The following is a 10,229-nucleotide window of genomic DNA, read 5'->3' on the forward strand; positions in this document are numbered from 1 at the left end:
AGCGCCCGCGCAACACGCCACTTACCGTTACACAACTATAAAACTACGACTCGTCTGCCTCACGCACCATACAGCAAACCATAACAAAGACAAAATGATTAAACTAATTCTCCTAGCGTGCGTGAATAATCTCGTCCAAGGATATCTAACGCCGTTACTATACGCAGCTCCAAGTGCAGTTTCGCATCAATCGAGAATAGACATACAGCATACTCCCCTCATCTCAGCACCGCTGATCTACAGACCTGCACCCATCGTTGCAACACAGCCTGCGCAAACAATAGTGTCTCCTATCATAGCTAGTGATACTTTACTGACGCCTATAACTTTGAGTTTTTTCCACAATCTGCGATTAGCACGAGCTTTGAGACATTCCATATCGTTAAAGAAAGTACGAGAAGGTGCTGATAAAAAAGAAAAACTAACAACTGAAAATATGGTGATCCAGAAGTTGGGACAAGAAACTATATCTGTGCCAGATATTAATAGAAAATTTATTGATAATAAAGAGGAAGCTAAAGCCCTAAACGTCGAGATTGAAAATGCTATAAAAGGGAATAAGAATTATGTTACTGCTTCAAACGTCAGCATATAATCTCGGTGAATTTTGTATGCGGTATATGTTTTACTGACGTGCTGTTTGCAGCACTATATGTAGTGTCAATTTTGGGTATATTTCTAATTTAACTTATTAAAATAATCTTAGTTATATTTTGATTTTATTATTTCAATCAATTATCATTGTGCATAATTTTTTGGTATGAATAAAAGTAATTTAACAATACCTTAAAGTTTTCACTTGTTTTCATAATCTTTTTGATTAAATCGTAAAGTTGAATCAAAAAACCTAAACAAGGAAGACATTGAATGAATTATAAAACATTTATTTCGAGTATATATTTTATTGCAGTTGACTTTCACAAGAAATAAGGTATTAGATTTAAATGTCGTTTAGTATATACATCATAATAGTTTGCTACATAATATTAAGAATATTTTTAATGTTTCCAGTCTTGTAGTAATCTCCTTTAACTTTGCATAGTTCTCGTCGAATTAGAGCTTTTACTTTTTGTAGTAGAAGGGAGTAAATAACGGACTAGAGTAAGTGAGAGGAGCAGCATAAGAGTACGAAGTAATGAGAGGAGATGAGTGTACGTCTACTCTAGACTGGGTAGAGTAGGAAGTAGGGGCAATGTAGGCACTGGCAATCAAAGGTGCGGAACGTTTCTTGATCAAGTGCGAGTAGGCTACGGGAGCAGCTGCGATAACAGGCGTAGCAGGAATAATGTGTGCTCCAGCAGTATACGTGGACAGCAGAGGAGCAGCGGCGTACGTGGTCGGCGTAATGTAGATGGATGGGAGAGCGTAGCTCACTGATCGTTTCTTGATGAGATGTAAAGCATTTGTGTAAGTCAACGGAGCGGGGGCCACATAAGCAGAGTGGACTATAGGTGATGTGTAACCCGGGGTCAGATACCGAGTAGCGGCGATGTATGTAGAAGGCGCGTAGTAGCTCGTTGCGAGAGTCAGAGGGGCGGAGCGTTTCTTGATGAAGTGTGTGTATGTCAAGGGGATGGAGTAGTGGTAGGGCGAGGGATGCACGACGCTGCTGGCCTGCTTGGTGATAGTGGTAGTGGCAGGTGCCACGACAGACGAGTATGTGATTGGCGCAATAACCGGTGTTGCCAATAATACCCCAGGCTCGGCAACCACAGCGGCTACGACAGCGCACAACACCACCAGCTTCAACATTGTGGTCTGTGTTGTTGAGGAACGACTGATACCTTAATGATGCGCTACGACGTATTTATAGAAAGTAATACTGAAAGCTAAGGGCGATCTCGTTTTACAAACCAATGCAAGGCGATCGTGCAGGAAGTTGGTATTTACACGGATCAAGGCCGTCGAGAGCTCCGTGTAGTCCGAGCGTAATCGTCGTGAATGTCACACAAAGCCTCGGGTAAATTATGCAAATAAATCAATAAGAAATGCAATCGGCTTATTGTTTAATTTAATTAAACTTTACCTACTTATTTAATACATTTACCGATGGGTAATGTGAACACAATCTCGTTGTCAATAATGTATGAGCTTTCGATGTCATGAACATCAGGCGTATGATATATCTATACGCAGTTTACGTCTAAGTAAAATTGATTATTAAAATACCCTAGTGAATGTCGTGAACAGTTGAATGACTGTGCTGGTCGCGCTTTAATTTAGTAACTTCTAGATTATTTGAGATCTTTCAACCTAGGAAAAACTACAAAATTATGAATTTCTTTTCAGCTGTTTAATAAAATATATATGTAATTTAAGAACTCACAATAACAAGTGTATGTGATAAAAATAAGAACCAATTGCAGCTAACAATAAAAGTACATGAATTACTTGTTGAAGCCGAGACACGATCCATATTTGCTGCTGACATTTGCGATACACTAAACTATGACGATCTATATGTACTTCATTAAATCGTTGTCCTGTGTGCCAAGGAAGAAATAAAGTACACGGCAAATTAACTTTCATTTTGCTCAGCAAATATAGTCCCTTCAAGGTCAACCGTGCCTTCCGGCAACACCCATCATGAATGTTAATCATTATGCAACTATAGTATAAAAACCGATTGTTGTAGTGTAGATGCATCAGTGTTTCTTAGTTACGAGCCCAACACAGACCACAATCAAAATGATGAAGTTGGTGGTGTTGTCTTGCCTTCTAGCTGCTGTGTCTGGATCTTCCCTGATCGGGTACGCAGCTCCCTACGCATACAGCGGATACGCAGCGCCCTTGGCTTACAGCGCGCCGTTGCTCGCACCGTACAACTACCGTGGCCCTCTGTCGCTAGCTCCCGGACAGCCTGCCAACATCTTGGCTGCTGACGGCAGGCCCCTGGACACGCTTGATGTGAACATAGACCGCTCGGCGCACTTCACCGCCAAGGCACTCAGTGGTGCCCACTTGCTCAAAAAGCGCTCCGTGGCACTGGCGGCTGCTCCACTCATCAGCCGTGTTGCATACACTGCACCGATCGCCTACACCGCTCCCCTGGCCTACTCAGCGCCCATCGCTGCCTACACCAGGATCGCCGCTCCCTACACGTACGCCGCGCCCTACGCACACTACTACTGAACTAACCTTCATATCGCACATAATATACATGCTGAAAATAAAATTACTTGCTAGTGAAGAGACCAATTGTGTGTGATTTACCCTTGTCTCGTAGGAAATGAAACTATTTTTTGGATCTAAATCGCGTATATTTGTTTTTTCGAACAAACCAACGAACGTTTCGAGCCCTTTACGAGGCCTGTGATCACTGCTGACTGACCTCCTCCTTGACCTTGACCTCATCCTTATCTCTCCGTTTCATACCTCCACCAACAACACGTACCTACCTATAAAATACTTCCATCGGTAAATGATCGTAAAGAAAAAAAGAGTTTTGTTAATTTTCGCTTTTGAATCGACGAGTAGTACGTCATGGCTTTATCAAACCATTAAAATGTTGAGACCAGCAAATGAGGTAAAGAACTCTGAAGTTCTATAAGTTGGAAAACACAGAAAGGCATAATCCACTAAGTTCGCAACCAGAAGAACGTCTTAGGCAGCCTTTTGGTGCTTTTGGCCTTTAATTCACAGTGTGGCATTCCATTTACCTAATCATACAAAAAGAATTGAAAACATAAAATATCCATGTAGTAAACAGGGACGTGAACTCAGGTTTTTAGTACTACCTACTACATATAGTACTAGGTACACTGAAACACTGAAATTACGACACCTTTACCAAATGGTAAAAATAAAACTTTAATAGATTCCTTGTGTTCGCACATATATCTCGTCAATCCCTATCTACTACACCATATCCATCACAATATGTAGAGGAAGAGCCAAATAACCCCACACTAACATTTTACCAATGTTTTATTTGTGTGTGGGTCGAAACCATAAAGACCTGTTTGTACGTAGGTGGGCAATATGAAGCGATAGCAACTTTTGTTCTATTAATGAGGGCAAATAAAACTACTGTATCTAAAATTATGTCTACGTTAATTTCACTTTTTTTGTAATTTATGTACAATAAACTGTCGTCTTTAAAGTTAAATTAGAGGTAGTGTACGCAGTACAGGTGGTGTTAGTTGATTGTTGTTGATTAAATGACTAAGTGTGTATAATTTACAAGGTGTGTATCATGGATATTAGAGGGGCCAATATATAGATATTGTTTGTAACAAGAGTTTTTTTTTCTATATATCATTATTTGATTTTTAATTCGGGACTTAATCACATATAAAACATATTTTATTTACCACGACGTTTTGGACATAATGCAACTATGTCTATGGTCTGGAAGAAACAGAAGGGATTTCTATATATTGTTCTAAGAAATATACCGTAAACATAGGAGACAATGGGTCGAATAAGCCATGGGACCAGTGTAACACCACGAGGGAAGCAATTGTGAAACCCCACAGAGTTCTTAAAAAGGTTAGGGCAAGAACGGCCTGCCGTTGGCGGCCAAGTTGATATCAAGTTATTGAGGCACCAGCGCTAGCGAATAATCTGTAATATGATTTGTGTTGAAATCCCTACTGAGGAACATTACTGTAGCAATATCACAATTGTCTGTTATTAGGGACTCTTGCAGAACCATCTATCTACCTACCTACGTCTTGTCATATGAAATTGAATAGACTGGCACTACTGGAAGACACCGTCACATTGAAAATGCGAAACTTCAACGAGATAACAAAAATGTCTCACTTATTTTGTTCACTGTACACGTACAAGGTAAATCAATGAGGCACCACTATCATAAGTTACCTGTTCTATTTACACTTACCTAATTTAATTGTATTGTTGTTTACTTGTGCCATAAAGAATATTATATCTTGTATTCTTTTGCTAACGTATTTCAAGTGCGTGTAAAAAATTTAAATTCGTAGATATTATTAACACATAATTCTATTTCTACTCTACGCCGTGAGGTGTATACGTTATAACTAATATAAGCAACCTTACCTCAGTCAACCGTGACCATGGGACCTGTAAAGGGCCCGAAACGTCGGTTTCTTTGAAAAAACAAATATACGCGATTTAAATCCGGAAAAATAGTTTCATTTCCCAATATAAGCAAGTTTAAATAATAAAAGGCCACATATAGGTAACTCTCTTTATAATATTTTATAGGCATATTTTTGAATTATATTCTAAATTTTATTTACATTTTTACCACCAATGACCATAGGCAGCGGCATGGCCGAAGCCTAATCCGAGGGGAGCAACTGGGGCGCGCCAACCGAGTCCAAGGGGCGCTGCGAGAGGAGCGCCCAATGGAGCAACCAGGGGCGCAGCCACAGCGGGGGCGATCAGGCGGGCAGCAGGTAGGTCAAAACGGGCGGTGTGTGACCATGCGGCGGCGGGCGCTAGCAGGGGAGCGGAACGCTTCTTAAGAACGTGCAAACCGTGACCGTCGACGGCTCTCGCGGTGTAGTGAGCAGCGCGGTCCAAGTTCACACTGAGAGTGTCAAGAGGCCTGCCGTCAGCAGCCAAAATATTGGCGGGCTGACCTGGAGCGAGCGACAGAGGTCCGCGGTAGTTGTAAGCTGCTAGTGCGGGCGCACCCCAGGCAACGGGCGCCGCAGCGAGTGGGGCGGCAATACCTAAATGCGCACCAGCCCAGCCAAGACCCAAGCCCCACGGAGCTATAGCGCTGGAGGCCGCCATGGCCAACACGGAGGACAACACCACCAGCTTAAACATTGTGGTCTGTGTTGTTTTCAGCTCAAAGGGTAACTGTTGATTTTACTCTACCGGCATTAGCTTTTATATCTGTTCACTTTGTAGGCGTATTCCAGATACCTATGTAATGTTAGCAAATATGCAATAGGGCGTTGGCTACGAATCAGTCGCGGAAAGAAAAGCTGCAGGGGCGCACTCTGTCTCCGCGTGCCTCTACGGTGCGCGGCGAGCCGGCATCCATTATCGACTCTAAGTCGCTTAGGATTAATTTCAAAACAATTTTAAACGGAAACGAAATAGTATTGCTTTCGTGTTTACCTTGAATGTCAGATAAAGGGCCGTTCACTTTATAACTGAATATATAGAATAGATGGTCAAATAAGTAACTTTTATTACATCATCTATGACACTGCCCCTTTGTCTTTCATTTCATACTTAGTTATATCACGTAAGAAATACTGAAATTGCAGCACCTATACATACAAAACTAAAGAGAGTACGAAAGAAAAGTAAGTCTAGGTTATTTCTATATAATTCCAATCCAATTAATAAATAACTAAAACAAACTTCAATAAAGTAAACAACCTTTGTTCTACCATTTTCAGAAAGTCACACTTTTTTACTTCGCTCTCTAATCTATAGAGCACTCATTGTGAGTTTTGTGTATGGAATTTTTTTTTAAAGTCATAGAACAAAAGTTCTTGTTTTAATCACAGGAATGCTGTAAACTACGTGTTAATCATATGACGCTGTGCTAAAATGATAATTAAAGTTTAATTCAAACAACGAATTCTATTAGGTTTTCGCAGTTGCTGTAGGAAATGAAAATGAAACTATGCAGTTTTCGGATTTAATAGGTATAGCGTATATTTATTTTAACTAACCACGAGATCTTATATTAGATATAAAAATGTATTTACTTCTCAAATTTGATACATATCTTAGATGCTCTCCCATTAAGCAAATTTATGCTTGTATTGGGAAAGCCTCGCAACTTCCCTGAGCTTACGTTGACACAAAGGTTAGTGTGGCACAAATACTAATATTATAACGTACCTTACTATTAAGGTACTTTCATAATAAATATATTTAAACAGTTTAAACATCTACGTGTTGTCCTTAGCGAATAGCTCGCTGACAGCCTTGTTGCCGTTCCGTCATTGTGACAGTCAATATGCGGGGCTCGGTGCGGTATCTGAAACTAGGGAGGGGCGGAGTGTCACCATTGTCTTTTTTGTTACCTGCTTTGATAAAAGGTCAGTTATCTACTGCATTTTTTTTACATGACACCATTAGAATTACATTAAAATCCAAGTTCGATTTCCAAGGTCAGTACTTTCTGCCCTATAATACAGTAACACCATTTTCAGAAATCCGGAATTCAAACAAGTAGTTAATTGAAATTTCGTCGTTTTAATAACTCTATGTCGCGTCTTGTAGCTATATCTGTACATGTATGTGGAATACATTTTTCAGACCATTGGTAATCACACAATTCCCTTCATGATAATGTATTATTCTTGTTAAGAAATAAATAAGTTGTACAATATGTAAAAATTCGCATGCATACGCATACCAACATAATGGTACACTCAAGAGCACATCAAGATTTTTGTTCGAATATTTTCGCCAGTGCAACTGAACAATATCCATCAATGAGTACCTTCATGTGCTGCCATCTGTACATTAATCCGTAACGATCTACAACTGTAGAGATATCACAGATGTCTGAAAGTACCTGGGTTCTCTAAAAATAGAAATAGAACCATTTATTGCAACGCCACGTTATAAAAAAGACACAAAATAGTAATATATAATAAATAATAATAATAATAAAATAATATATAAAATAGTAATAATAAAAACAAAAATAACACATAATACTATACTTACATGTGTGGGGCTGTGGCTTACGGCAAATGTATCTCATTCATCTAAAGTCACAGCGGAGAATAGGCTGCACCGCTAATAGTTCAAAAGACCCTAAATACTCGATGAACAATCTCAAACCTTTTTTTAATTTGAAAAAAATAACGCATACATATACACACTTTACGTCTTTTCCCACCAGGGTAAGCAGATTGACATCAGGGTAGACAGGACCATAGCCTTCCACGTGCTACAATCCCAATACTTTTGCGTCATCAACACGCGTCAATGTTATCGTAGACACTCGTCGGTCAAGGATACTTTGACCTAGCCTTTCTTTAGGAAGTCCTCAATTTATAAAATAATATACGCTTAATTTAAAAAAAATCATTTATCGCTTATGGAGTCACAAAACAACACTTCATATAATTTTGAAATCGTTTATTTAGTTTGACATAACTGTATGGACCGTCACAATTATACCACAGATCACATACGTATTAGCCTATGGTGTTAACCTAAAAAAATAAACCAATTCTATAAGCTAACAAACAATCTTGTAAGATTTACGTGAAGAGTTACATATATGTATGTAACGTTTTCAATCGTATAGAATTATTAAAACTTATTCACATGGTTAGGAAAAAATAATCAATTTCATGATATTAGATTATTACACGATAACTGTGGGCGCGGAATAAGTGAGAGGAACGACAGGGGCGGTGTGGACCACTGGGGTGTGCACTACAGGAATCACTGCAGGTGTGTGAACCACGCTGCTAGAGTAGGCAGTGACAGCAGGGGCCACGCGAGACACGGGTACCACAGGAGCGACGTGGGCAATTTGGACTGGAGCAACCACAGGAGAGCTTACAAGGAAATTCGGCTTGGCAGCTGCCATGGCTAGCACGACGACAAAAACTACCTATAAAAAAACGACATTGATAAACCAGACTAATATTATATAAATACAAAAGTAACTCTGTCTGTTACCTAAACCGCTAAACCAATTTTGATAAATATGGTATAAAGATAGATGGGACCGAGAAGAAGGACATAGACTACTCAGTAGGGAATGAAAGTTTGTATGGAGAACCAATAAAACTATGAAAATTAGTATAGTACAGTTTTTTTTATATGATTAACGTTGCTTCTCGTAATATGAAACTGTTTACAACGTCTTTGTTCAATATTTGAAAAGAAAGTTAAAATCACACATTAACTGTAACCTTATCCAGTCTTATTATCTTTTAACCTACTGCTAAAGCAATTTCAATGTATGAAAGGGTTAACGAACTGGATTAAAAATGGGCGAATATTTTCTTACAAAAGTTAGGAACACAATAATGCGTTTGCGGTTCATAAAAAACGGAGTCTGGCTTTTTACCATGATTGTATTTTTACTTAAAAGAACGATCGTAAAAGGTGCAGTTAAAGGATGTGCGGGTCGGTCAATGAACCTACTGTAATTAAAGCCTCTGCAATATCTCTCTTTTCTCTCTAAAGTTTTCATGTTTTAATAATACAAAATTAACTCGGATGTAGACGTCTAAATAATTATTTCTATTAACATAAAATTATTAAAATTGTTAAATAATGGCATAAAAATAATAGGTACATACCAACTTGTACATTTTCTCTAAAGGTTTATTTGTCACTTCTAACAAAAGTATCAATTACCTCTGGATATTTCTATAGGACTGAAGATGTGTCTTAAACAGTCTACTTTTTATAATATACGTCAGGAACAATACTTGCCAAACCTGATCAAACGATAATAAAAAAAACTTAAACAGGTTGTCGAATTGACAAGATAATTTATACTATTATTCACTCGTATGTAGTAAAAATGACAAGAGTAATTAATGAACTATAATATCACTATAATTATTAATAAATTAATGAAACAGCCGAACCTTTAGCAGTTTTACATTACAGATTTTATAAACATTACGATTTTTTTCTACAATACCAAGTGACGGGATAGACGGTGTTATGGATAGGCGGTTCGCTTACCACACTTGTTCGTACCGTCCCTAATATCTTAAAACAAATCTATATCGGAGGACGAATCCTTTGAAAACAAATATTTATTATTGTTGAATAATAAAATGTTTATTTTATCCGTTTCTAAGAACAATGGTTTCTCTCTTTTAATTTTTTGGAAATATAATAATCAGATATAAATATAAAAGGCGAAAACGGTATACTGTTCCTGAAAAATTACAATTATTTATGAATTCTATGGGTATACAAAAAGCAATCTCGTAAAGATCACTGACCCGGGTACTGGATGTGTGCGTACAAAAACCACATTAGTTTTAAATCATGCCGTTGTAAACAATTTTTTTATTTTATGTAAAAAAAAATGTTGAAATCTATGGCGTTAACAGGGCAGTAAAGATTTAATATTGAACATATTTTTAATTGTATGAAACCCTAATTAGGTTATTGTCATACTTTCTGTCAAAATAAATATCGCTATTCTTGTGTGTGAACCCTGCTCGATCACTTGTAGTAGTAATCGAAACCGAAACCGTTCTCTGGGTGATCAATAATAAATAAATACACACACACACACACACACACACACACACACACACACACACACACAC

General features: G+C 38.2%; 2 protein-coding genes across 2 annotated transcripts; one reads left to right on the forward strand and one right to left on the reverse strand.

Annotated features, from left to right (window-relative positions):
- Window positions 1-891: 891 nt before the first annotated feature.
- Window positions 892-5,799, reverse strand: LOC113228044 (calphotin-like). The gene is made up of 2 exons (XM_026461184.1): window positions 5,237-5,799; window positions 892-1,777 (listed from the first exon to the last, which is right to left on the reverse strand). Exons 1-2 carry the CDS (start codon window positions 5,764-5,766, stop codon window positions 1,063-1,065), a joined length of 1,245 nt encoding a protein of 414 aa, XP_026316969.1. The 5' UTR covers window positions 5,767-5,799; the 3' UTR covers window positions 892-1,062.
- On the forward strand, window positions 2,646-3,194 carry LOC113227884 (cuticle protein 12.5-like). The gene has a single exon (XM_026460964.1). The coding sequence runs from the start codon at window positions 2,689-2,691 to the stop codon at window positions 3,130-3,132; it is 444 nt and encodes a 147-aa protein (XP_026316749.1). The 5' UTR covers window positions 2,646-2,688; the 3' UTR covers window positions 3,133-3,194.
- Window positions 5,800-10,229: the final 4,430 nt, after the last annotated feature.

Source organism: Hyposmocoma kahamanoa, unplaced genomic scaffold (assembly GCF_003589595.1).
Source record: "Hyposmocoma kahamanoa isolate Upper Pololo Valley unplaced genomic scaffold, ASM358959v1 220, whole genome shotgun sequence".
Classification (NCBI taxonomy): domain Eukaryota; kingdom Metazoa; phylum Arthropoda; class Insecta; order Lepidoptera; family Cosmopterigidae; genus Hyposmocoma; species Hyposmocoma kahamanoa.

Coding starts and splice junctions, on each gene's coding strand:
- LOC113227884 (XM_026460964.1), top strand. CDS start 2,689: ATGATGAAGTTGGTGGTGTTGTCTTGCCTTCTAGCTGCTGTGTCTGGA.
- LOC113228044 (XM_026461184.1), bottom strand. CDS start 5,766: ATGTTTAAGCTGGTGGTGTTGTCCTCCGTGTTGGCCATGGCGGCCTCC. Junction 1,778..5,236: donor GCTGCCTATGGTCATTGGTG/GTAAAAATGTAA, acceptor TTAAGGTATCAG/TCGTTCCTCAACAACACAGA.